The sequence below is a fragment of the Eurosta solidaginis genome, chromosome 4, assembly GCF_040869045.1.
Source record: "Eurosta solidaginis isolate ZX-2024a chromosome 4, ASM4086904v1, whole genome shotgun sequence".
In the NCBI taxonomy this organism is placed as follows: domain Eukaryota; kingdom Metazoa; phylum Arthropoda; class Insecta; order Diptera; family Tephritidae; genus Eurosta; species Eurosta solidaginis.
Window position 1 is genome coordinate 223093444 of NC_090322.1, and position 22868 is coordinate 223116311.

The window sequence follows — 22868 nt, forward strand, 5'->3', positions numbered from 1 at the left end:
CACATACCTCTCCGGTCATTCCTACATAAACTAAAATTTTGTTAACATTCCACCCGGAGGCCTGGTAGCTAAGAACAAGGCGGTAACAACTGCAACGAGGTTCAATGCCTTGGGACAGCTTGAGCGCAGACCTTACGGCCATTGTAGTAAAGCATCATCAAATACTGAACAAACAGACAACCTGATTCCCTACCTGCGCTTCGAAGGGGATCTTAGAGTCACAATAGAAATGGTGGGTTGGCGCAAGGATGCCCAAATGGCAGAAAAGGCGCGCGTATACAACGATGGTCCCAAAGCACTGCAAGGAGTAAGGTCTGCTGATCCGATCACTGCAGTATTTTTCAGGCTAAGATATTGGCCGTAACCAAAGCAGGGGAAATACTGCAAAAAAATAGTTTAACCGCATCCGCGTCTGCTTTTATATTGACAGGCAAGCAGCAGCTAAGTAAATAATCTCTCTCGCACCACATTCATATGTGTGTTAGAGTGTAAGCAATCCCTGGAAAGAATCGGGATAGCGCGAAGCAATAATCAATAATGACCAATGGGAATAGACGCTGATGAAAACGCTGATGAGCTACATAAAAAGAACCAATTTCGCCAAGCATGAATCGTTTATGTTCCAATAGTATTGAGCGAGATTAAGAGAATGCTAGAGTTGCACATGATCGAAAAAACGGGAATGGCGCGAACCCAAGAGCGGGGCTGTAAAGTGTCGAGTAGCATGCGTAGGTCTTACAGCCTTTCAAAAGGAGATTACTGTACTCTCATGATAGGATTTCTGATTGAACAATATCTTTTGGCGTTAAATACTTTCAAATTAAGCCTAGTTGCTAAATGTTGGAAGTACGGGTTGAAGAAGAAAACGATTGATCACGGCATAGGTGCTGGAAAATTTCTTACATTTGCTGAGAGAACAGAGGTTTTTTATCCTAATTTTTGATAAATAAATTTTATACTGCTTTGCATGGAAAACCGATTCTTGCTGCTAAGGACCACGTTAATGACACACTAATACCAACAAAATTTTATCCCCAACAAGTATATGTGCTGATGTCAATTTGAAAATTTTGTCAGCTTTCTAAAAAGGGCTTGCTAACACGTCTAGTGAATTTTACGGCCAACTTGCAACTTTAAAAACTAAAAATTTCGGTGATAGCGGTGGCTAATCGACCACTGTACACTCTTCCAAAACAAACAATACAACAAATAAGTGAAATTAATAACAATTAAAAAACCAAACTGCTAGCGTCCGCTTTACATGCAAACCGAGAACTTGCGTAGTCGCTTTAAATAGCAACAAGAATAAATATTTCAAAGTTTTGAGCAATGTCACGTTAACCATAATTTGAGTGCATTTTGTTTATGTAAAAATAGTTTTCGAATATTAATGGTTTGCAGCATAACAAAGATAATAAAGTGACCGAATAATACCAAGCACTACAAAGTTTACAAGATCAACATATAAACATAGAAATTTATACAAATTAAACGCCATACGAAAGTGTTTTAATTACATTATTATTATGCGCCAGCATTCCACAGTTCCAAATGTATTTCGTGTTTCGCACAACTCGAATTCAGCCAAACAACCACACATTCAAGGGAATGGTGTTGAACAACAACAAAAACAACAAACATCACATAACCAAAAACTTCATCAGTCACAGCAGCAGACATTAATTAACACATCAAATTTAACTAATGCTATCAAAACTACAACTATAGCAACAACAACCAAAGCCAATAACATAATCACAGACAACAAAGTTGACGATTTAAAGGATACACCGCAACATACAGATTTCCAAAGCCACAACAACGGCAGCAACAGCAATAGCCTTCAAAAAAACAATAACAACAGCAATGCGAGTATAAGGCAATATTGCAACATAACAAAAGCGACTATGTTGCAAAATCATACGCAGCAACCACATAAACTCACCGCAACGGCTTCAATTGAACGAGCAAGTTTTGGTGGTAGCCTCACACAGGCTGGACGTAGAGAACAATTCCAACAACAACAACAACTTAAATCACAGCAATCGCTTTATGGCACACTTCCACGCGTACAACCCCCATCAACAATCACCGCATTTCCACAGCGCAACACTAGTGGCAACAGCAACAACAATGCTAGAAATATGAATGGTATTGGTGCATCCGGAGTAATTCGCACAATTTCTGGTAATATGACTTCGATAGCTGCAAAAGACCATAATGTGAACAAAAACAATTCATCGTTGTCGAGTGATATGAATGGTGATTTAAGTAGTAGTACATATTCGAATTCTAACAAATTAAATGGCATTCAACCACATCAAATGCATAATAGTACTCGTGAATTTCTCGTTACAAGACCAGGTGGTCGGATAAGTCAATACCAACAACAACGTAAACGTCAATATGGTTATACTACTGCTCAGCGTTATAGTAATGGCGGTTATTTGTGGATATTGACACCTGTTGCTGCAAGGTGAGTAAAAATGTATTTGAGTAAGGCAAGAGTAAGCGTAAGGAACGGAAAGGAAAGGAAACGAAAATAAAGGAAAGGAAAGGAAAGAAAAGAAGAGGAAAGCAAAGTAAAGGTAAGGAAAGGAAAGGAAAGGAAACGAAACGAAACGAAGGGAAAGGAAAGGAAAGGAAAGAAAAGGAAAGGAAAGGAAAGGACAGGAACGAAAAGGAAAGGAAAGGAAGGGAAAGGAATGGAAAGGATAGAAAAGGAAAGAAAAGAAAAGAAAATAAAAGAAAAGAAAAGAAAAGAAAAGAAAAGGAAAGGAAAGGAAGGGAAAGGAATGGAAAGGATAGGAAAGGAAAGCAAGAGAAAGGAAAGAAAAGGAAAGGAAAGGAAAGGAAGGGAAAAGAAAGGAAATGAAAAAAAGGAAAGGAAAGGAAAAAGAAGGAAAGGAAAGGAAAGAAAAGAAAAGAAAAGAAAAGGAAAGGAAAGGAAAGGAAAGGAAAGGAAAGGAAAGGAATGGAAAGGAAAGGAACAGAAAGGAAAGGAAAGGAAAGGAAAGGAAAGGAAAGGAAAGGAAAGGAAAGGAAAGGAAAGGAAAGGAAAGGAAAGAAAAGAAATTGCATTATCTGCCTACACCGCTACCACCACGACGTTAATTCTGGCGAGAGTAAAAAGGGTGTTATAAAGCACTGTTTTTGTTCTTCAAGCGAGAAATCAACTCTCAAACGCCTTTTTAGTTTAGAGAAGATGAAGGGCAGATCCGATCAACATATGCCAGTAGCTCGGGTTCATACAATTTTTTTATACCCAACGCATACATGCACAAAAGGGTATAATATCTTTGATTGAATAACAATTGTACGAAATTTGAAATACTGGTTTATATGGCCCTAAAATAGATCTCTTTCAAGCATAGGCGAAATCTCACGAAATCCCCGCCCATTCTTCAATATCGAAAATTTCGAAAAATGTAAATAATATGATAATTCATTACAAAAGAGAGATAAACTCATGAAATTAAATACGTGACAAGAAAAAGAAATTTGCAAAGATTTTCGAAAGTGGGCGTGGCACCACTTAGATTTAGAAAAAGAAAATTTTACATTTTGCAGCCATAATTCCTTAGTCGTAGGAGAAATCATATTGGAATTTGGCAAAGAAAGTTTACCTTACCAGTATACACTAATCTTATGAAAGTTAATAAAATCGTCAGCGATCACGACTACTTTAAAAAAAATTTATATCGTAATTTTGAAAAATGGGAAAAGTTCCGCAACTCATTACCAAAGGCAGAAAAATATGATAAGGTGCTGGAACCTGATATGTTCGTTGAGTTTATGACTAAAAACTGAAATTTTCAAAAATGGGCGTGGCACTGCCTCCATTTAGAAAAGAAAAAATAAAAAAACGACTACTTTAAAAAAAATTTATATCGCAAATTTGAAAAATGGGAAAAGTTCCGCAACTCATTACCAAAGGCAGATAAATATGATAAGGTGCTGGAACCTGATATGTTCGTTGAGTTTATGACTAAAAACTGAAATTTTCAAAAATGGGCGTGGCACTGCCTCCATTTAGAAAAGAAAAAATATAAAATTTTTAAATCGTAAATCAATAGCCGTTGAAGATATCATATTGAAACTTGGCATGGACGTTGTCCTAGTTATTACACATATACAAATTTTCAAAAAAACTCATTATCAAAGACCGATGAAGTGACGAAACTTGATATTGTAACGAATTCGGGGGAATTCCGATTATTTTGCACCTTCTGCTGACGTTCGCATCGCTGAACTGTCGAATAAATAACTACAATATTCAGTATTGCAATATGGTCTTTATTTAGTCTACCTTGGGAGTAGTACAATTATATTTCAATATCACGTACTTCACAAAAGCGTATTTAAATCAAACTGATTTCTGATTCATCAGCTTGCGATGCTTTTATACTCTCGGTTTTCTGCTTCACCTATTTCTCCTAAGGGCTAGTAATTTCGCGAACACTTCGAGAAAAAAGTCTATGTAGAGACTAATTACAAATCGTGCAGATTGGCATTCATATGGCTGAGAAGATAGAGGCATCTGCCATTACACTAGTTGGATTTATGTACGGATGTTGGAGATTTCGAGGTCAAAACTCAGCTCCCTAAAATCTAGCTTATAAAGAATTGAAATACCGAAACATGTTTTAATAACCATGGCCGTGTGTAAATTTTTCTATTGAAGTTTTGACTGCAAACTCACATGGCCGTATTAGTTATGCAACATAAACCAACCAGCTTCTCAAGTACAACTTAGCTATAACTTTAGCCAGTAAGCTGCTGTTTCCCCAGCCCATACACATAAGAAAGTATATCGAAGTCCGTGCTGTGGTGGTAGCGTGCTTCGCCTACCACAAATTTAGAAACAAGTTTTTTCAATTAAACGAAAGTTTTTCTAAGCTGACCCGCGCCTCGGCAGTGATTTGGCAAAAACTCCGAACGTGTTTCTGCCATGAAAAGCTTCTTAGTGAAAATACATGCTGTTTGAAGGCGTAAAAGATGTAAGTACCGTAACGCCAATTTTTGGAAGAAATTAAAAAGGAGCATGACGCAAATTTAAAGAAAATATCTGCCTAAATTTGCTTCGGAGATAATCTGTGCTTGTATTTATTTATTTATATGAGTGAATTTCACTCCAATACAGACCTCAGAGATTTAAGCGAAGTCAGTTTCAGGGCCTTTCTAAAAATTCGTCTTTATTCAGATATTTTGGAACGGGATGGATTCAAATATTTTTAAAATTAAAATTTTTTGAGAACATATCAACTTAAACACGAGGAACAAAAAATGTTACGTATACGCAAGGGTATCCGTATTTTCAGGTGGTACGGATATGTTTGCATGTGATTAGTTTGTTTCTAATAAAACAACGCGCTTGTTATACTCAGTTGAGCAGAGCTCACAGAGTATATTAAGTTTGATTGGATAACGGTTGGTTGTACATATATAAAGGAATCGAGATAGATATAGACTTCCATATATCAAAATAATCAGGATCGAAAAAAAATTTGATTGAGCCATGTCCGTCCGTCCGTCCGTCCGTCCGTCCGCCCGTTAACACGATAACTTGAGTAAATTTTGAGGTATCTTGATGAAATTTGGTATGTAGATTCCTGGGCACTCATCTCAGATCGCTATTTAAAATGAACGATATCGGACTATAACCACGCCCATTTTTTTGATATCGAAAATTTCGAAAAACCGAAAAAATGCGATAATTCATTGCCAAAGGCGGATAAAGCGATGAAACTTGGTAGGTGGGTTGATGTTATGACGTAGAATAGAAAATTAGTAAGATTTTGGACAATGGGCGTGGCACCGCCCACTTTTACAAGAAGGTAATTTAAAAGTTTTGCAAGCTGTAATTTGGCAGTCGTTGAAGATATCATGATGAAATTTGGCAGGAGCGTTACTACTATTACTATATATGTGCTAAATAAAAATTAGCAAAATTGGAAGAAGAGCACGCCCACTTTTTAAAAAAAATTTTTTTTAAATTCAAATTTTAACAAAAAATTTAATATCTTTACTGTATATAAGTATATTAAGTCAGAATTCAACTCCAGTAATGATATGATGCAACAAAATACAAAAATAAAGGAAAATTTCAAAATGGGCGTGGCTCCGCCCATTTTCATTTAGTTTTCTAGAATACTTTTAATGCCATAAGTCGAACAAAAATTTACCAATCCTTCTTAAATTTGGTAGAGGCATAGACTCTATGACGGTAACTGTTTTCTGTGAAAATGGGCGAAATCGGTGGAAGACACGCCCAGTTTTTATACACAGTCCACCGTCTGGCCTTCCTCTCGGCCGTTAACACAATAACTTGAGCAAAAACCGATATATCTTTACTAAACTTAGTCCACGCACTTATCTGAAATCACTTTATATTGGTATAAAAAATCGCAGAAATCCGACCATAACCACGCCCACTTTATCGATATCGAAAATTACGAAAAATGAAAAAAATGCCATAATTCTATACCAAATACGAAAAAAAAGGATGAAACATGGTAATTGGATTGGTTTATTGACGCAAAATATAACTTTGGAAAAAACTTTGTAAAATGGGTGTGACACCTACCATATTAAGTAGAAGAAAATGAAAAAGTTCTACAAGGCGAAATCAACAGGGTTTGGAATCTTGGCAGGAATACTGTTAGTGGTATTGCATATATAAATAAATTAGCAGTACCCGACAGATGATTTTCTGGATCACCTGGTCCACATTTTGGTCGATATCGCGAAAACGCCTTCACATATACATCTAAGGGCTACCCGCTTTTAAAACCCTCATTAATACCTTTAGTTTGATATCCATATCGTACAAACACATTCTAGAGTCACCCCTGGTCCACCCTAATGGCGATATCTCGAAAAGGCGTCCACCTATAGACCTAATGCCCTCTCCCTCCTAAAATGCTCAGTAACACCTTTCGTTTGATACCCATATCGTACAAACATTCTAGAGTCACCCCTGGCCCACCCTAATGGCGATATATCGAAAAGTTGTCCACCTAAAGACCTAATGCCCACTCCCTCTTAAAATGCTCAGTAACACCTTTCGTTTGATACCCATATCGTACAAAGATTCTAGAGTCACCCTTGGTCCACCTTTATGGCGATATCTCGAAAAGGCTTCCACCTATAGAACTAAGGATTACTCCCTTTTAAAATACTCATTACCACCTTTCATTTGATACCCATATCGTACAAACACATTCTAGAGTCACCCTGGCCCACCCTAATGGCGATATCTCGAAAAGGCGTCCACTTATAGACCTAATGCCCACTCCCTCTTAAAATGCTCAGTAACACCCTTCGTTTGATACCCATATCGTACAAACATTCTAGAGTCACCCCTGGCCCACCCTAATGCCGATATCTCGAAAAGGCGTCCACCTATAGACCTAATGCCCACTCCCTCTTAAAGTGCTCAGTAACACCTTTCGTTTGATACCCATATCGTACAAACACATTATAGAGTCACCCCTGGCCCACCCTAATGGCGATATCTCGAAAAGGCGTCCACCTATAGACCTAATGCCCACTCCCTCTTAAAATGCTCAGTAACACCTTTCGTTTGATACCCATATCGTACAAAGATTCTAGAGTCACCCTTGGTCCACCTTTATGGCGATGTCTCGAAAAGGCGTCCACCTATAGAACTAAGGATCACTCCCTTTTAAAATACTCATTACCACCTTTCATTTGATACCCATATCGTACAAACACATTCTAGAGTCACCCTGGCCCACCCTAATGGCGATATCTCGAAAAGGCGTCCACTTATAGACCTAATGCCCACTCCCTCTTAAAATGCTCAGTAACACCCTTCGTTTGATACCCATATCGTACAAACATTCTAGAGTCACCCTTGGTCCACCTTTATGGCGATATCTCGAAAAGGCTTCTTTCCACCTATAGAACTAAGGATCACTCCCTTTGAAAATACTCATTAACACCTTTCATTTGATACCCATATCGTACAAACACATTCTAGAGTCACCCCTGGCCCACCCTAATGGCGATATTTCGAAAAGGCGTCCACCTATAGACCTAATGCCAACTCCCTTTTAAAATGCTTAGTAACACCTTTCGTTTGATACCCATATCGTACAAACATTCTAGAGTCACCCCTGTCCCACCCTAATGGCGACATCTCGAAAAGGCGTCCACCTATAGACCGAATGCCCACTCCCTCTTAAAATGCTCAGTAACACCTTTCATTTGATTCCCATATCGTACAAACACATTCTAGAGTCGCCCCTGGTTCACCTTTATGGCGATATCTCGAAACGGTGTTCACCTATGGAACTAAGGATCACACCCTTTGAAAATACTCATTAACACCTTTCATTTGATACCCATATCGTACAAACACATTCTAGAGTCACCCCTGGCCCACCTTAATGGCGATATCTCGAAAAGGCGTCCACCGATAGACCTAAGGCCCGCTCCCTCTTAAAATACTCAGTAACACCTTTCATTTGATACCCATATCGTACAAACAAATTCTTGAGTCAGCCCTGGTCCACCTTTATGGCGACATCCCTAAATGGCGTCCATCCATAGATCTATGGCCTACTCTCTCTTAAAGTACTCTTTAATACCTTCCATTTGATACACATACAACCACATTCCAGGGTTACCCTAGGTTCATTTTCCTACATGGTGATTTTCCTTATTTTGTCTCCATAGCTCTCAACTGAGTATGTAATGTTCGGTCACACCCGAACTTAGCCTTCCTTACTTGTTTTTTTTTTTATACTCAGTTGAGGAGAGCTCACAGAGTATATTAACTTTGATTGGATAACGGTTGGTTGTACAGGTACAAAGGAATCGATATAGATATAGACTTCCATATATCAAAATCATCAGTATCGACAAAAAATTTGATGGAGCCATGTCCGTCCGTCCGTTCGTCTGTCCGTTAACGCGATTTGAAAACCATGTCATACAAATACATTCCAGGGTTACCCTAGGTTCACTTTCCTACATGCTGATTTTCCCTTATTTTGTCTCCAAAGCTCTCAGCTGAGTATGTAATGTTCGGTTACACCCGAACTTAGCCTTACTTACTTGTTTATACTCAGTTGAGAAGAGCTCACAGAGTATAATAACTTTGATTGGATAACGGTAGGTTGTACAGGTATAAAGGAATCGAGATAGATATAGACTTCCATATATCAAAATCATCAGTATCGAAAAAAATTTGATTAAGCCATGTCCGTCCGTCCGTCCGTCCGGCCGTTGGCACGATAACTTGAGAAAATTTTGAGGTATATTGATGAAATTTGCTATGTAGGTTCCTGGGCACTCATCTCAGATCGCTATTTAAAATGAACGAAATCGGACTATAACCACGCCCACTTTTTCGGTATCGAAAATTTCGAAAACACAAAAAGTGCGATAATTCATTACCAAAGACGGATAAAGCGATGAAACTTGGTAGGTGAGTTGAACTTATGACGCAGAATAGAAACTTAGTAAAATTTTGGACAATGGGCGTGGCGCTGCCCACTTTTAAAAGAAGGTAATTAAAAAGTTTTGCAAGCTGTAATTTAGCAAAAGCTGAAGATGTTATGATGAAATTTGGCAGGAACGTTACCCCTATTACTATATGTATGCTTAAAGAAAATTAGTAAAATCGGAGAACGACCACGCCGACTTTAAAAAAAAAAGGCCGTAATCCGACTATAACCGCGCCCACTTTTTCGATTTCGAAAATTACGAAAAATTAAAAAAATGCCATAATTCTATACCAAATACGAAAAAGAGGGATGAAACATGGTAATTGGATTGGTTTATTGACGCAAAATATAACTTTAGAAAAAAACATTGTAAAATTGGTGTTACACCTACCATATTAAGTAGAAGAAGATGAAAAAGTTCTGCAGGGCGAAATCAAAAACCCTTGGAATCCTGGCAGGAATACTGTTCGTGGTATTACATATACAAATAAATTAGCGGTACCCGACAGATGATGTTCTGGATCACCCTGGTCCACATTTTGGTCGATATCTCGAAAACGCCTTCACATATACAACTAAGGCCACTTCCTTTTAAAACCCTCATTACTACCTTTCATTTGATACACATGTCATACAAACACATTCCAGGGTTACCCTAGGTTCATTTTCCTACATGGTAATTTTCCCTTATTTTGTCTCCATAGCTCTCAGGTGAGTATGTAATGTTCGGTTACACCCGAACTTTGCTTTCCTTACTTGTTTTTTTTTTTTTGCTATGCATTGTTTGTTATTGAACGCATTTAATTTTTAATAAGGTATGACGTTTATTTTCTGATAATAAAATATAAATATCGTTTACTTGATTCATCAAAGCCCTAACCAAACTACGGTGTTCATAGGTTTTGGTGAGATACTCTAATACAATAGTCATATAGTTGAATAGTCATATCCACGTGCAGTGCATGTGAAAATATTTGGTTGTTGCTTCTCCAGTAAAATTTTAAATTTGTTGACTAGGACCTTTCAAAATCAAGCTAACGATATATGTGTAATGTTTATTTACCTTTTTATCAGTGTTGTTGAAATTTATGATGCATAATTTATTGTCCATTCGTTTTGTATTTCAACTATTTATATTACATCATTTTGTAAACCATAACCCATATATGATGGTAGTTATTAATTACATTCACTTCATTTAAATTACCTCGTTGTACATAGATATGTGTGCACGAAAATGCCTTGTTGGGCATAACAATTTTTTTCTGGCTTCTTAGATGAAATATTGCTTTGAATATATATAAAAATACACACGGCGCATGTTGCAGCAGTTCAAGTAATACCACACATTAGGCGCTATTTGTAAAGTCCACTTTATTAAGTTATAGTTCTAATACTGTCGGCCACCGTGGTGTGATGGTAGCGTGCTCCGCCTACCACATAGTATGCCCTGGGTTCACATCCCGGGCAAAGCAACATCAAAAACTTTAGAAATAAGGTTTTTCAATTAGAAGAAAATTTTTCTAAGCGGGGTCGCCCCTTGGCAGTGTCTGGCAAGCGCTCCGAGTGCATTTCTCTCAGTGAAAACTCTTCCGCCTTGCAGATGCCGTTCGGAGTCGGCATAAAACATGTAGGTCCCGTCCGGCCAATTTGTAGGGAAAACCAAGAGGAGCACGACGCAAATTGGAAGAGAAGCTCGGCCTTAGATCTCTTCGGAGGTTATCGCAGCTTACATTTATTTTTTTTTTTTTTTTTTAATACTGTCCTTTCTCTCATTTGCTCTCCAAAGCCTTTTCTCTCCCGTTTTCTCCCACTTTTTCTCTTTCTCTCTTTTCCTAACTTTACCCTTATAACTCTTAATTTCCCTTCAGCTCTCTCTCTGTGCCTGTATCCTCACTTCCTCATCCACTGCACTCCCCACTTTCGCTATCCCTTACCCCATCTCTGCTGTATAACCCTCACCTTCTGATCATGTCTCTCCCTGTGCCTTTTCCTCTCCTCCGTCCTGACCACGTGCTCCTCCCATTCCTGCTAATTTTCCTTTCACTTTACCTCTCCATTAGGCTGTCCACGTTCCACTCTCCTTACCTTTCCATCTTCCTCTTACCCTTCCTCTCAATCTTCCTAACGAACTACAAATAAGATTTCTTCAAAAGGCACAACTTCTCCCACTTTCCCAGAAAAATATACCAAATATCAGCCTATGTAAAGCTTTGCGTGATTGTCACCCACTTTATCCGCAAGGAAGTTTCAAGCAAATCGCATCAGCCGTACGATTTTTCGTGAATAGGTCAGCCCAAATCAACTTTCCGGAAAGTATGCCAAAAATTAACTTATTTGAAGGGCTGCCTAACAAATAAGTTTCAAGCAACTCACACCACTTGTCGGAAAAAAAGGCTTCAAATATTAAGCAAGTCAAAGAGGAACATTTGTACCAAACTTAAAAAAAATTGCAACATGAATAAGATTTTTATAAAAGGTCGGTCCCTGGTCTTCTTCCCAGAAAAGACATGGGTCAAATTGGGAATGAAAACGATTTTCGAATCCTCTTGAGCAAACACACAAAATCTCATTAAGATTGTCGCAGTCACTTAGGAGCAGTTCAGCAACATACACACGCACACAGGAAATATTCACATTAGGGTGGTCCTTATAAATGATATAAATTTATTTCCAGTTTCACTTCTTCAGATGACAATAACCAGACCAAAAATATCACATTTAAATTTTGGTCCCGATTGGATACCATTAACTAGTGTCGCTCAAGGTCAAAGCAAGATAAGAAAAGATAATAGACACACAACAGAGGAGATTCTCTCTTGGTTATTCAAAGTAGACCCCTTTATACTTATAGCAAGCCAAAGCACTTCTGTATTATGACACTAACAAACTGACAAGAAAAAATTTTTCTAAGATATTGTATCACTGAGGAAAATTTTACTTTAAAATTTATTCATTAACGGGACCATCAAAATTCTTTAAACATTTAAAATAATTTTTTTTTGTTTATTTTTTTATTTTTTTTTTTTTTTTTTTTCAATTTAAAAAATTTTCAGTGTACACTTAATTTTGTATATGTTTTATTATTTGCACTTCAATATAAACATTTTTGAACTGCCCGATTCAAAATATTAAGCTCAAAATCTGATTGCATCATATCAAAGATAGCATCAGACCTTGTAAGTCTACCTCCACCAGAATTATACTATTCGTCAGTTTTTCAAAAGCTACGTTAACAAGCGGCAAATTATCAACTATTTGTTTGGCCGAGGATCCATATAAGCCGATCAAAATTTTAATTATTTTACTAATTATTTACTGTCACTGACTACCATGCAAATCCTTTGATCCGTTACTGCATTAAAAAAGCAACTGGTTAGCAAACTAATTGGTATTATTAATTAATAAAATTCTACCAAAATCTGAATTTATGTACACTTTTATTTACATAGTTTTCGTTTTTGTAATAAATATCTAATTTACTTTTTTTCACTTTTCTTTGTTGCAGCATATCCGTTGCTATAGTAATAGCCGCTATCGCCGGACCACAATGGCTTTTCACCGAAGAAAAGCTTCCAAATGCCAATTACAATGGCACTGCTAATTTTAATATGATGGACGATGGCGCTTACATTACAAAATATACGAAATCAAGCTTATGGATATTATGTACGGCTTTGCAAGGTAATTTGCACATTATATGAATTATGAAATCTATTTGCAGTCGAGTTGCAAAATAACCATAGAGCTGGTATGAGATTTAACTGTTAAATAGTTCAGCTCTGTGAAATGATTAATTTTGATAAAATTGCAAGGCATCTTTAACAAGGACGGCACAATTAACCAAAATGTTGAAAAAATCATCAAATTGTAGTTTTTGCAGCTACAAATCAAAATTGAAATAATTACTTTCGTTCTGCATCAAAAAAGGGAACAGCTGGTTCTTTTCTACTATAATAAGTTGCTTAAACAAAATTTAAGTGTCGAGATGTATATATGGAAATTTGCTCTAGGGAATTCCTCGGTGCTATGACCATTTTTCCAATGTATCAAAAAGGAATATTTTCGGGGTCGAATAAGTGCTGGAACTGAGTTGTTTGTGAAAACGATGTGTAACATATATGGCTCCTATTCTTGTGAGCATAATATATGAAAAAAGTCTTCTATCGGACGATCAAAACAAGATGGAAATCGCACCCATATTAGACGCCTAAATGAGTTCATAAACAGCGTAAACACTCCGATTTTGGACTCCTTTTTTCTGAAAGTTTACTAAGATATTTAGTTTTTTTTTTTAAGTAAATGCTGTTTGTGTGTGTGTTCGCTGTGAACCTAACGTTCAAATATGCGTTCAGCGAGACCATTCCAACCGATTACATTTTTAATTTAGATCAAATAATGAAAACGCCCAGCTAGCGAATGCATGCCTACCTAAAGCTTGTACGCATTTTCATTTCAGTTTGTGAGCGGCATCACATACAAACCTATTCATGCAGCAAAGCCGATTGAAACCGCGTACGTCTCATGAGACATACTCTTCTGCTAGAACTTTTATAGAAAATTAATATGTTTTCGCATGTTTGTATATTTATATACATATACATATTTGTGCACTAGGTAAGGTTAAATGCTCCACCATATTTTATGCAAATTTTTTAGCTGATTTATAAAACAAAGCCTAGTCTATGTCCTCCGAATGCACTCGGCTGATTCTGTTAAAATTTCCAAATATCTGCATAGAAACCCTAAATGTAATTGTGTCAAGTTCTTATCTTTGGTGCGGTTGTTTTGTAATTAAATTTTTCGCATACTTTTTAATAAGAAGCAGATGGGTCATTGTCATCGAGCCTTGATACGTGTGCAAAGTTTCAATCAAACTTATGGCCATTCAAAGTGGTAATAAGGCCAATAGACCTTATGGCCGTTGACCTTATGTCACCACACCATCACATTAATGCATTGTCATCGAGCCCTGATACGTGTGCAAAGTTTCAATCAAACTTATGGTCATTCAAAGTGGTAATAACGCCGATTGACCTTATGGCCGTTGACCTTATGTCACCACACCATCACGTTAATGCATTGTCATCGAGCCTTGATACGTGTGCACAGTTGCAATCAAACGTATGGCCATTCAAAGTGGTAATACGGCAAATTGACCTTATGTCACCGCACCATCACATTAATGTATTGTCATCGAGCCTTGACACGTGTGCAAAGTTTCAATCAAACTTAAGGCCATTCAAAGTGATAATAAGGCCAATTGACCTTATGTCACCACATCGTCACATTAATGCATTGTCATAGAGCCTTGATACGTGTGCAAAGTTTCAATCAAACTTATGGCCATTCAAAGTGATAATAAGGCCAATTGACCTTATGGCCGTTGACCTTATGTCACCGCACCATCACATTAATTCATTGTCATCGAGCCTTGATACGTGTGCAAAGTTGCAATCAAACTTATGGCCATTCAAAGTGATAATAAGGCCAATTGACCTTATGGCCGTGGACCTTATGTCACCACACCGCCACATTAATGCATTGTCATCGAGCCTTGATACGTGTGCAAAGTTTCAAATTAAACAGACTTCTACAAACCGGTGAAAATTAAGCTCAAAGATTCCGTTACATACAGGCCAAGCTAATAAAAGCGTGTTAAATATTAATAATTTCGAATAAATAAACATATCTCACTGAGAAAGGCCTTGGAGCTCAATAGAATATTGAGAGGATACACCGAGATATTCATGACTATGGTTTTAAAACTTCTGTGTTTAAAATAAAAAAAAGGTTTCCTAAAATCATCCCATCATAATCTATTTACACTACGCACAACGATCCCGTCCTGTACGTGGTATATTTGTATTGAAATGAATGGATGATACTTAAAACTTTAACAAGACACATTTCAGCGCAACTTCACCAAACCAAAGTAACTTTCAAGTTTCAAATTGTTAAAATTTGATTTCTTTTCTTACAATAACTTTTACATTCATCTCCGTTCATTTGTATACCCAGCTGTACTTGTACACAGGGTATTATAACTTTGATTGGATAACGGTTAGTTGTACAGGTATAAAGGAAACGAGATAGATATAGACTTCCATATATCAAAATCATCAGTATCGAAAAAAAATTTGATTGAGCCATGTCCTTCCGTCCGCCCGTCTGTCCGTTAACACGATAACTTGAGTAAATATTGAGACATCTTCTCCAAATTTGGCATACGAGCTTACCTGGAGCTTACCGGAATTGGTATTGAAAATGAGCGTAATCGGATGATAACCACGCCCACTTTTTATATATATAACATTTTGGAAACACAAAAAACTGATTATTTAGTAAATAATACACCTAGAATGTTGAAATTTGACATGTGGACTAATATTTAAACTCTTGATAAAAATTTGAAAAAATGTTTTTAAATGAGGGTGGCACCGCCCAGCTGTGATAAAATCAATTTTACAAATATTATTAATCGAAAAACAAAAATCGTTAAATCTATCATAACAAAATTCGGCAGAGGGGTTGCCTTTACTATAAGGAATGCTTTAAAGAAAAATTAACGAAATCGGTTAAGGACCACACCCACTTTTATATAAAAGATTTTAAAAGGGTCGCGGAGGAATAAAATAAGATATATCTTTGCAAAAAAGGTCTTTATATGAATGGCATTTTATTTCCCAAGTGGATTTATAACAATAAATAGGAAAAACTTCAAAGTTTAAAAAATGGGCGTGGCACCACCCCTTTTATGACTAAGCAATTTTCTATGTTTTGAGAGCCATAACTCGAAGAAAAATTAGTTCAGAATAGAACCATATGTATATGTATTATTGCGCAGCCTGGTAAAACTATTAGGCACACATAACCAACAACAACAGCATTCAATGTTCGGTTTCATCAGAACTTAGACTTCCTTACTTGTTTATATATCGTACGTACTAGCAGACCCGTCAGACGCTGTTCTGTCCTAAATTAGGTCTACCTGCGTACATTTTAATAAGCTTTTTCCGTCTAACTCTGCCTCCCCCCCCTCCCCTAACTTTTTCTTAATCCTTTTTATTCATTCCTTCCCTCCGTCTTTTCGCTTCATCTATCTCTATCTTCGTCTCACTCTATCTCTTTCTCAGTCTCCCTCCATCTTTTCTCTTCGCTCAAGTTTTTCCTATTCTTGTTCATCCCTTATTGCCAGGCAAATCGAATAGGGCGTATGTAAATAGTTATGTGGGTATTATTAATTAATGTCTTTATTTCGGCTTCGCATGCATATTTATCAGTTTTGCCAGGTTGATGCGACTAAATCGAATATCACAATGAAAATCACTTTAAAGCTCTCAGCAATAGCTTCCATTTGATATCCCTATTAAACACACATTCTAGGGGTATCCGGGTACAGGTTTTGGCCTATAACTTGAGACCCTAGTCACCCAGCGGTACAAAAATTACTCTGTACTAAAGCACTCATCAACAGCTTCAATTTGATAACCATAATGTAAAAACACATCCTAGTGTTACCGTGATCCACGTTTTGGCCTATACCTCGATACCCTTCACAAATAGGTATGAAGACTATCCTGTACTAAAGCACTCATCAACAGCTTTCATTTGTTATCCATATTGTATAAACACTTTCTAGGGGTACCCGGGTCCACGTTTTGGCCTCAATCTCGAGACCCTAGTCACCAATAGGTATGAAAACTAGCCTGCACTCATCAACAGCTTTAATTCGTTATCCATAGTCTATAAACACATTCCAGGGGTACCCGCGTCCACGTTTTCGCTTATATCTCGAGACCTTAGTTACCCGCGGGTACGAAAAATACTCCGTATCAAAGTACTGATAAACAGTTTACATTTGTTATCCATATTGTACAAACATATCCCAGGATTACCCAGGTCCACGTTTTGATCTCAATACCCTATCCAGAACGGGATGAAAATTATCCTATGTCTGTCTGCTGGTTCTAAGCTACCCCTCCACCAATTTTCAGCCAAGTATGTTCTTCCGTTCCTTCATCTTCAATCACTATTTTTCTATTTAAAAAAAGCGCATCAAAATCCGTTGCGTATTTTTAAAGGTTTAAGCATTCAAAGGGACATAAGGACAGAAAAAGTGACTTTATTTTATACTATGTAGTGATGTACATCCATACATACCTCTAAACCTACGCCCGAAGTTAAATAACGCAGCGAATGCTATATATGTACGTATGTATGTGTCGCATCATGACTCACTCAAAAGCAATTATCGCGCACAGTTCACAGCGAACAACCACACATACGCATTTTTTGGTAAAAGTGTTACTTTTGTTTAAAAAAATTTTTTTTTTTTTTTTTTTTTTTTTTTTAATGGACGTTGTGGCAGCGCGCTGCCCTCAAGTGGCCCAATGAAACCAGGCTAATCCTGTTCACGCGATCGATTTATATATATATAATAATTTTTTTTTTTTTTTATTTTTTTTATTTTGCCGAGTCTTTGATGGGCAGCGGTTTGTCAAGCGTCACGATCTGAGACTGCTTAGCTACAGAAGAAATTTCATCAGCCAAGCGTAATACTTAAAGAGAACAGAAGCAAACGTATTATACATTAATTTAGAGAGGTGAGAACAATCTTTTTTATAGAAAAAAGGGAGTCCGAGCTATCAAATGTGTTTGAGTGAGAGTTATAATCTTGGCATAAACGCCGAAAAGGTTCATTTTGTTCGAAGTTCGTTCTACATTGTTTCAGCAGAAGAGGTTTGAAGTGTCTCGATGTCCGAGAGGGAACGCAAAAGTTCACTTCATTCAGAAGGAATGGGCTCGAAATTGATCCATTTAAAAGTTTTGTCATAAATATTACACCAAGCATTTCCCTTCGACTAGCAAGAGTTGGAAGATTGATAAGCTTTAATCGATTAGTATAATATGGAAGATTAGTTAAAGAGTCCCATTGGAAATTTCTTAAGGCAAATAGTAAAAATTGTTTTTGTATTGATTCGAGGCTGTCTGCATGGACTTGATAACGCGGATTCCAAATTATCGAGCCGTATTCTAATATTGGCCTAACTAATGTTGTAAAAAGTGCTTTAGTTATGTAGGGGTCGTTAAATTCTTTTGACCACCGTTTAACAAATGCAAAAACACCTTTGCCTTTATTCACTGTAACATTAATATGAAGATTGAAACTAAGTTTGGAATCCATCATGACTCCCAAGTCAATAAAATTATTTACAGTTTCTAGACTATAGTTGTTAATTGTATATGAAGCTGGTGGCGAAACTCTCCCAGAAAAACACATGAATTTACATTTTTTGAGATTGAGCGACATATAATTTACATTGCACCAGGTAACCAAGTGATTTAAATCCATTTGAAGCAAGGAATGTTCCTCAACCGAGGCACATGATTTGAAAAGTTTTACATCGTCTGCGTACATCAAGATTTTTGAGTATTTAATTGTACCAGATATATCGTTTATGAACAACAAGAACAGAATCGGACCAAGATGGCTGCCCTGAGGAACACCAGAAGAAACATTGATGACCCCAGAAAGTGTATTTTTAAAGATTACTTTTTGCGTACGATAACCAAGATACGAAGAAATCCAACATATAAGACGGGATTGAAAACCGAGTTGACTGAGCTTATGAATAAGTAATGGGTGTGATACTTTGTCGAAAGCTTTACTGAAATCGGTGTAAATTACATCATTGTGAAGGCCTTTTCTAAATCCATTAGAAACGTGGGTGGTAAATTCTAGTAAATTGGTGATAGGTGATTTGCCCTTACAGAACCCATGCTGCGAGCTTGCAATTATGGGGGAAATAGAGAATGTTAGGTGGTGGGTAACAATAGCCTCAAATAACTTTGGGATAGCGGATAACTTTGCTATGCCCCGGTAGTTTTCTATTGAAGACCTGCTTCCATTTTTATGAAGCGGAATAAGAAAAGATTCCTTCCATATTGTTGGGAAAACGCCATAAATTAAAGATAAATTAAATAAATCTGTTAGCGGCTGATAGATGTTTGCGGCACATTTTTTAAGAAAGTGTGTCGAGATCCTGTCGGGGCCGTATGAATATGATACTTTTAAAGTTTTTAAATAAGATAATACACCTTCTGAAGATATAAATGGAGCTCTGATTGAATAATATGAATCAATATGGTATGGGTATTCATTAGGTGAAACGTTGGTCTCAATAGAGTAATTTGATTTGAAAAATTCCGCAAAGAAGTCGGCGATCTCTTGATCATCGCTGGAAATATTATCTTGGAATTTCATGGATGATGGAAACCCTTTCACCCTGCGTTTAGAGTTTACGAATCCGTAAAATGCCTTCGGGTTGCAAGTTATATTTATTTTCATTTTACAAAGATAAGCTTTGTAACACTTTTTGTTCAATTGAAAATACTTGCAGCGTAGAATCGAGTACTGTAAGTAATGGTTATGTAAACCCGTCTTTTTGAACAACTTGAAAGATCGAGACTTTTTATTCTTTAAAATTTTCAGCTCTTTAGTGAACCATACTTGGCTTGTATCGGAATGTACACAAATCCGCTTAGGTACGTATTTTTCAAAAAGACAGTAAATGGTATTGTAAAAGTGAGAAACGCTTTGCTCCACATCAGCATTAAATATTGGCCACACTATTCGAGATAGATCACGATTTAATTTTTTAAAATTGGCCTTCGCAAAGTCGAAGCGATAACTGGAGTCGTATCGTTTATTTCCGCTGTTACAAGCATAATTTACAACTTCGTAAACTATTTTGAGGGAAGGGTGGTAAGCATCTTCAGGTTCAATAATGGGTTCGCATCGACTAATGGAATATTTAGATTCATCATCCACAAAAGCTAAATCTAACACTCTTCCGAATTTATTCGATTGGATGTTGATTTGTTGAAGGCACAGCTCAGACATTCCGTCTAGAAATTCATTGTTGGAAGACTTTGACGAAACTGGTACGATATTAAAGTCAGAGATGCACCATGATATGTGTGGCATATTGAAGTCACCCAACACAATAATGGAATCGGAAGGCTTTAGCATCGAATTAACAGTTCTTAGCAAGGAAATGTGATGCATATAAACGGACAGTTCAGAAGATGGCGGGATATAACAGATGGCCAAATAAATGTGGATATTTGCTAGTTGTGTGCGTATGCACAAGAACTCAGTTGTATCGGTGGCGGTTACGCAAATCTCTTCAGATGGTATTGAAGAGTGTACAGCAAGCAGAACCCCACCTCCAACCCTGTTCAGGCGGTCATTTCGATACATCTGGTAGTCATTACAGAGGATCTCTGAGTTGAAAACATGAGGTTTCAGCCATTTGGCTGATATAAGAAAGGAATCAAGTATTTTTGATGCAGATCGAAGGTAAATATTTCAAAGTTTTACTGAAAAGCAGAATTTTTTAAATCCATCCATCCGTTTATGAGTTATAGCTGTGTAAACAAAAATTTTATGATTTTTTACTACATTTTGGCAATTTGCCACGCCCCTATAATATATACCTTCAAATTATATTAACTGTACCATCTCACGTAGCTAAGCTTTCAAATGCAAAAAAAACGTTTTAAAATCGGAGCATTCTGTGTGAAGTTATGTGCATACATGGCATTTAGAGACTTTATTTTATAAGATTTATAGATAGATAGATAAGGAAGAAGATGTAGTTAGTATTAGCAAAATGGCTTGTAAAGGGATTCGCGAGCAACTTTCAAACGGAAAACAGTTATATCTCTGTCAAAGAGTATTTTTATTTCAGTTGTAATTCACTGCTTTAAAACAAAAACGATTGTCAATTCTTGACGATGGATCATGCAATAAAATCAATTGCATTTACATCATTATTTCTCTTCTTTTTCATTGCATAGCAACAAAATAAAAAAAACTACAATAACTTAGAATTGTGTTAATTGACAGAAAATTGTTTCCGTTTCCGTACTTCTTATTTCATTCGCAGCTCATATAAATTTATCAAAGTGAATTCCAACACAAAAAAAGTGTTGAAACATCGGTAATAAATATAAATAATTAACAGTGCAATTACGTTGCATTTAAAATTAACTCGGTTATTGCAATGAGATGTAAAAACTACAATAACTAAAAATGAATTTGTACAATTAGTGTGCTTGGGAAAGGAAATATGAGGTAAAATTATCTTATACTTCATTTAAACTTTTTGCTGGGAGACGACATAACAGAGCGCTATTTTTTAGTTCTTGGACATACAGGAATTATAACTCATATCGTGATTGTAAAAGTTGTCCGCGAACGATGAGTATAGATCAGAACAGTAGAATTATACCGATAATTTCAAATTTGAAGTGTAATTTTTCAGCCTTAAGGAAGCCTTTTGTGGCTGACTGAGCATCGAAGAACTCATTGAAATCACGCAGTTCCCTGACTTTGAATCAAGGAAAAAAAATTATGCGTACCAACTGCTCAGACAGCTCGTGCACCACCTTTAAATTAAAATAAACTGTGAAAAATATTAAGGTAACTGTGATTTTTCCCAACGATTCAAGAGTTACTGTAAAGTGTAGCGACAGCTTCAAAATAATCGTCGAGCTGACAGTGACAATCGCACGCCAAAGCACTGTTCTCATCACAAGAACAATTAGCTGCGATAATATGAACTAATGATCCTGTGATCTGTGTTGTGACTAGTTACTAGTATGTGTCGCAGCAATCTGCGAATACTCTAAATACTGCTTCAGTGGCAACTATACATATGATCCTCGCTTTCATCCTACTGCAACATCTGTCTTTAAATCGCATCACAAGTGACGGAATCATCGATTCATATTTAAGCAGTATCTTCTTCTACTGTCTTTATGAATATTGGTAAGCGTGATTTTGGCCTAAACTTACTTAAGCAATACTGCTCTTTTGTCCCAGTACAGTCAGAGGCAAAAATAAAAATCACTGCGACTGAGAAATCACAATCACAAATCACGTAGTTTTTGAAAAATGGGAAAATAAGCCACAAATAAAATAGAGATAGAGATAATCAACGAAGATACGATATTTGTAGGGTCTAATGGTCCAATTCATGATTTCATGTATAACGGAAATCTCATTCAAAGTATACTAAGGAGACCGAAGACCGTATTTGTTGGAAGCATTCTGCTCTTTCACGTTTAGCTGCAGTCTTTGCCACAACATGCTTAAGACTTATTCAGCGGTAGCTGGTTCGATTTGCAAGATTTTCCAAAACATACACAAGCGAACTCTGTATAAGTATTTTCTAAAAATGTCCACCTCCATACAAACGTCGAATTTTGATGTGTAAAGATCGGAGTGGACCCTATTTATTATTCGCGGAATATCAATTTTAATAGAAAATATATCGGTTCACTATTGAAAAGATATGAAATATCTTTGGAAAATTTATCGAT

At 36.7% G+C, this 22868-nt stretch overlaps 1 protein-coding gene across 1 annotated transcript in view; it reads left to right on the forward strand.

The window, feature by feature from the left end:
- Positions 1-1237: 1237 nt before the first annotated feature.
- The window catches only part of stg1 (stargazin-like protein), a 66461-nt gene continuing 44830 nt past the window's right edge, over positions 1238-22868 (forward strand). Inside the window, exons 1-2 of the mRNA XM_067784839.1 lie at positions 1238-2476; positions 12985-13160. Coding sequence (XP_067640940.1) covers positions 1527-2476; positions 12985-13160 — 1126 coding nt within the window. The 5' untranslated portion in view covers positions 1238-1526. The remainder of the gene's footprint in view (positions 2477-12984; positions 13161-22868) is intronic.